The sequence below is a fragment of the Crocodylus porosus genome, unplaced genomic scaffold (genome assembly GCF_001723895.1).
Source record: "Crocodylus porosus isolate Cpor-Errol unplaced genomic scaffold, CroPor_comp1, whole genome shotgun sequence".
In the NCBI taxonomy this organism is placed as follows: Eukaryota; Metazoa; Chordata; order Crocodylia; family Crocodylidae; genus Crocodylus; species Crocodylus porosus.
Genome location: NW_017728907.1, coordinates 47,887,168 through 47,891,329, shown reverse-complemented (window position 1 = coordinate 47,891,329; position 4,162 = coordinate 47,887,168). Strand labels below are relative to the sequence as shown.

The 4,162-nt window shown below is 56.0% G+C and overlaps 1 protein-coding gene across 1 annotated transcript in view; it reads left to right on the top strand.

Moving 5' to 3' along the window:
- Positions 1-4,162, top strand: part of LOC109307432 (vitamin D3 hydroxylase-associated protein-like) — a 13,659-nt gene that overhangs the window by 7,230 nt on the left and 2,267 nt on the right. The window contains exons 9-11 of the mRNA XM_019531361.1: positions 266-363; positions 1,378-1,477; positions 2,553-2,596. Coding sequence (XP_019386906.1) covers positions 266-363; positions 1,378-1,477; positions 2,553-2,596 — 242 coding nt within the window. The remainder of the gene's footprint in view (positions 1-265; positions 364-1,377; positions 1,478-2,552; positions 2,597-4,162) is intronic.

Here is a 4,162-nt window from a genome sequence, read left to right as displayed (position 1 = left end):
TTATCTTGCTGGGATCCTATGACCCCAGCTGACTTCCTGCCCCTGGGGCAGGGGCTGGACTCGATGATTTCCCGAGGTCCCTTCCAGCCCTGATGTCTATGAAATTAATGTCTATGAAACCCATAGTTACAGACCCATAACTGGTTTGCTAGTGCATAGGGAAAGATGCCTTTTAGCGGAGAAGTGGCAGCCAACTCCTCCCCTGTATGACGGGGGCCTGATGGTGTCCTGCTTGCCTACGGACTCTCCTTCTGCTTCGGTGCAGCTAGTGCCCTTCGCTCCCCCGCGAGTCGACTACGTGGTCAACGAACTCTTCATGAGAGGCGCTTTCGCCGATGGGTGCTCCACGCTCGTGGACCTGTTGTGAGTACGACGCCCCGGCCTTCATCTCCATGCTGGCAGCACTGGGGGTAACAGGCAGGGCAGCTGATGAAGGGTGCTGCTATGGGGCGGCAAGGCGGGATCCCGCTGGGCTAGAAAACAGCCTTGCTCAGCTTTCACTTAGGATGTGCAATGGCTGGAGGTTGATGTGCTGCCCCTAGGCCAGAAGCCAGCGGCACTAAAGGAGTTCCTCCCTTGGCTTAAATAGTAACTGCAGTGGAGATGGGGAGATGGGCAAAACAGGCAGCGGAGTATTGCCCGTGATATGCTCAGAAAAGCATATTTTTCTGACATGGCCAGCATCAGAAAAAAGGCCTGGCTAAATCTGGTGCATGCAGGAACCTTACAAGTGATAGCAGGTGGAGCAAGAAATGCTCCCTGCCTCTCTGTCCTTGCCAAGGCTGTCCCATATCGGCTCCCAGCAGCCACAGGACAGCTCGTGAGGGGCCAGCCATGCTGCGTAGAGGGTGAAGCCACGCGTGCTGTAATTGCACCCCGTTGCACGCCGGTGCCCCGCTCCAGAGACCCTCCAGCAACCCCCATAGAGGTGGGCACCCGATAGCAGACAGATGCCGATCCTGAAGCTCCCAGGCTATGATTGAAATCAAGAGGTTTGGGGCTGGATTTCTTCCTCCCTTGGTGCCTACGAGGATTTGAACAGAAGGTCGAATCCTGCTCGTGTTCACTGCTGCCCACACCCAGTGGAGCGCCCCCAAGACAATGGATTTGCGCTAGCAAATTGCACCCTCTGTATTGGATTCTCCTCTCACCCCTATTACATTGGCATCACTCCTGGCTTAGCACCATGTGAACTAAGGTAGAGTCAGGCCCGGGCGTCCTGCAGTGTCCAGCAGCTCCCTGCCCTCTCTGTTGCCATAAAACGATGGCCAGAGTTCATCGCCGGGAGAGTTTGCTTCCAGCCACTAAAACAGCAAAAAACAGTGAGTGACTGGGTGCAAAACACGTGTTGTCTCCTCTCCGTCCCCTCTTTTCCAGTGCACAAGACCTTGTGGACCCAGGCTTGAAGCCCCAGGTGAATTGCTATCGGATTCCAGTTTTGGTGAAGAAAATACTGGCGCTGCTGGTTAGGCCTCTGGTCAGTCCCTCTTGTATTCGCGGCAGGTGGGTGGTGTTGCAGTTCCCTGACCTTTGGACGGGTTTGCACCTCGGTAGTAAGCCCAAGAGAGGCTTTGATGGGAGGCTGGACACAAGCAATGACGACACCAAGGAATACACTGCTCAGCGTCTCTCCATCCCACCTTCCCATATACATTTGCCTCCAGCTTTCGCTGACGGACTCAAGGGGGGCTGTAGCAAAGATTACTTGGGGCCTGAAAAAACCCAGAGGCTTAAGGAGCTTGTTGTGGTTACGAAAAAGCAGGTGACTTCAGAGGTGAGCGGGTTTAGAGAGTATGGAGAGAAGGCAGGTGCAAGAAGTACATCCCACCTGGCTCGAATATCGATGGAAAGCGAAGATGAACTAAGCTAGCAAGTGGTGGATTCTCCTCCTTTCAAGCCCTTGAGTCAAGACTGGAGGCTTTTGTGAAGGTGTGGCTGAGTCAACCTGCTGAGTTTAATACAGGAGGACCCCAGCGGTGTTTATGCCAAAGGTCAGGCCCCGTGGCCTAGCGGTGCCTTCTGGCCTTCAAACACCGCAGCCGCAAATCTGCCCCGGTGACTTGCTCCTTGACCCTTGGCCCGAAGTAGCATTGTCCCTGTGAGCCCGACCACGTATCTTGCAGGCCTGTAAGACAGGGAAACACTGGCACGAGGCACGGTGGAGGCGAATCCATCCTCACGTGTGCAGCACCAACACAGTGCACGCACACGGGACCTCTTTGTAGGAGCAATGCTGGTATGCTCTGGCCTGGGTGAACCCCTTCAGCACGCCCTATCGTGCATTTCTGGATGTCGTCTTCCACCCCGGAAGCGTGTTTTGTTAGAGAAGAGCTTGGGGATCTTCCAGACTAAAAGGAGCTGAGGATGGACCCGAAGCCCACCGAAACCCTGACTCGCTGGGTTTGGATCAGGGCTTATATCCAGTAGAGCTAGGAAGTGCCAGCAGTGTAAGTTCACCAGTGACCACGTTTAGGGTTCACTGGTCCAAACCTTGGGGAGAATGGGTTGCTGCACGGTCGGGTCCTAATGGAAACTCGTTTGCCCCCTTTCAGTTCCCACGCCTGGCCAGGCATCTGGACGCGCTGTGTGGGGTCAGGTAAGAGCGTGTCGCATATACAGGACTGGGGAAAGGGCAGGTCTGCAGCCAGGGGCTTAGTGCAAAGGAGAGGAAAGCCCCTTCTGGACTGACATGGAGCCCGACCCTCCGCTGGTGCCGCTCAGCTGGGTTTCTAGCCCCTCTGGGCGCTGCCCCGTTAGCTCCAGTCTCCTGTTCCATTTTGTGTTGTCGTGGGTAAATCAACATGGATTATAGCACGCGCTGCTTCCCCAAGGCTGGAGAGGGATGACCCCTCCTTTTGGCGTCAGGAAGGAGTTTTATGCCATGATCAGACTGGTACAGACTGGGGAGGAGGGCTGCCTTTCTCTGTAGAGGGGGCATGGCCTCCATGGGATGCTTGAGCGGATATTAACGTTTGAAGCAGCCGCTGCCAGGATCCCCCTGCTTTCCCTGTACCAGGGTGGGGTGTCGTGGCTTGCATTGCATCAGCTGACTGTAGTTTTACAAAGTTTAGAAGGATCCGTCTGAGCTGGTTTGCACGGGGCTGATGCTGGCCCAGGCAGGGGGTTGGACTGGATGGGGGTCCCTTCCAGCCCCGTGGCTCTAGGAGCCTGATTAACCCAGATTCCCTAAGTCTTAAGCTCGTACTTCCACCCCGGATGGTCCTTTCTCTCTCTGGCTCTCTTAGGGGCTGCCTCATTTGTACGTTTGGGCCATGCCGATGGAAACAACCGACAGGAATTTGAAGATTAAATTGCCACCATTGAATTACAAGGATGCGCTTATAAGCGTGCAGTGGCAGCACGCGGGCAATGCCCCTGCTTTACCTGCGAGAAGTTCAAGGGCGTTTTTGATGTTTCAGGTGCTAAGCCCAGGGTTTCATCTAGAGGGATGCTAGCAACGTGTTTAAGGACAAGGGAAGATGGGTGCTTGGCTGAGACGGTTTGAGAGCAGGGGCAGACCAGGGAGGGGGCAGACAGCAAGCAACAGGCAGGGCAGGCGGCAGAAGCCAGAGCAGCAGATGGGGCAGGGGAAAGGGGAATCAAAGTGGCTCTTGGGGAGCGTATGGGGCTAATTCACGGCACACCAGCCAAAAAGGTTGGTCCCTACTGGTCTAGGCAGGTCTGATCAAAGGGGCAGGAGGGCGCACAAGCCCCCGTGGCTCACCAAAAGCATCTGGGAATGTCTCCTAGCTAAAAGGGAGGCGCACACCCGATGGCAGGGGGGGGCCATCCCCAGGGAGGACTACACTGAGGTTGCTCGGGGATGCGGGGGGGGGCAGGGAGGCCGAGGCGGAGATGGGACTGGGTTGAGCTTCCTGGATCAAGGACAACAAGAAGTCTTTTTATAAATACACAGGGGGCAAAAAGAAGGTACCGGGTAACGTGGGGCCCCTGCGGGACATGCTGGGAAATGTGGTCGTCACACCAGACAACAAAGCCAACATATTTAACAACTTCTTTGCCTCCATTTTCCTGAGCAGGGACCGGATCAGCCCCCCACCGGCCCCCTCAGGCCCCAGGGGAGGCGCACCCAGGCCCAGGGTCAGGCAGGAGCGTCTGGCGGGACTGGACGTGCTTAAATCAGCGGGTCCGGACGATCTCC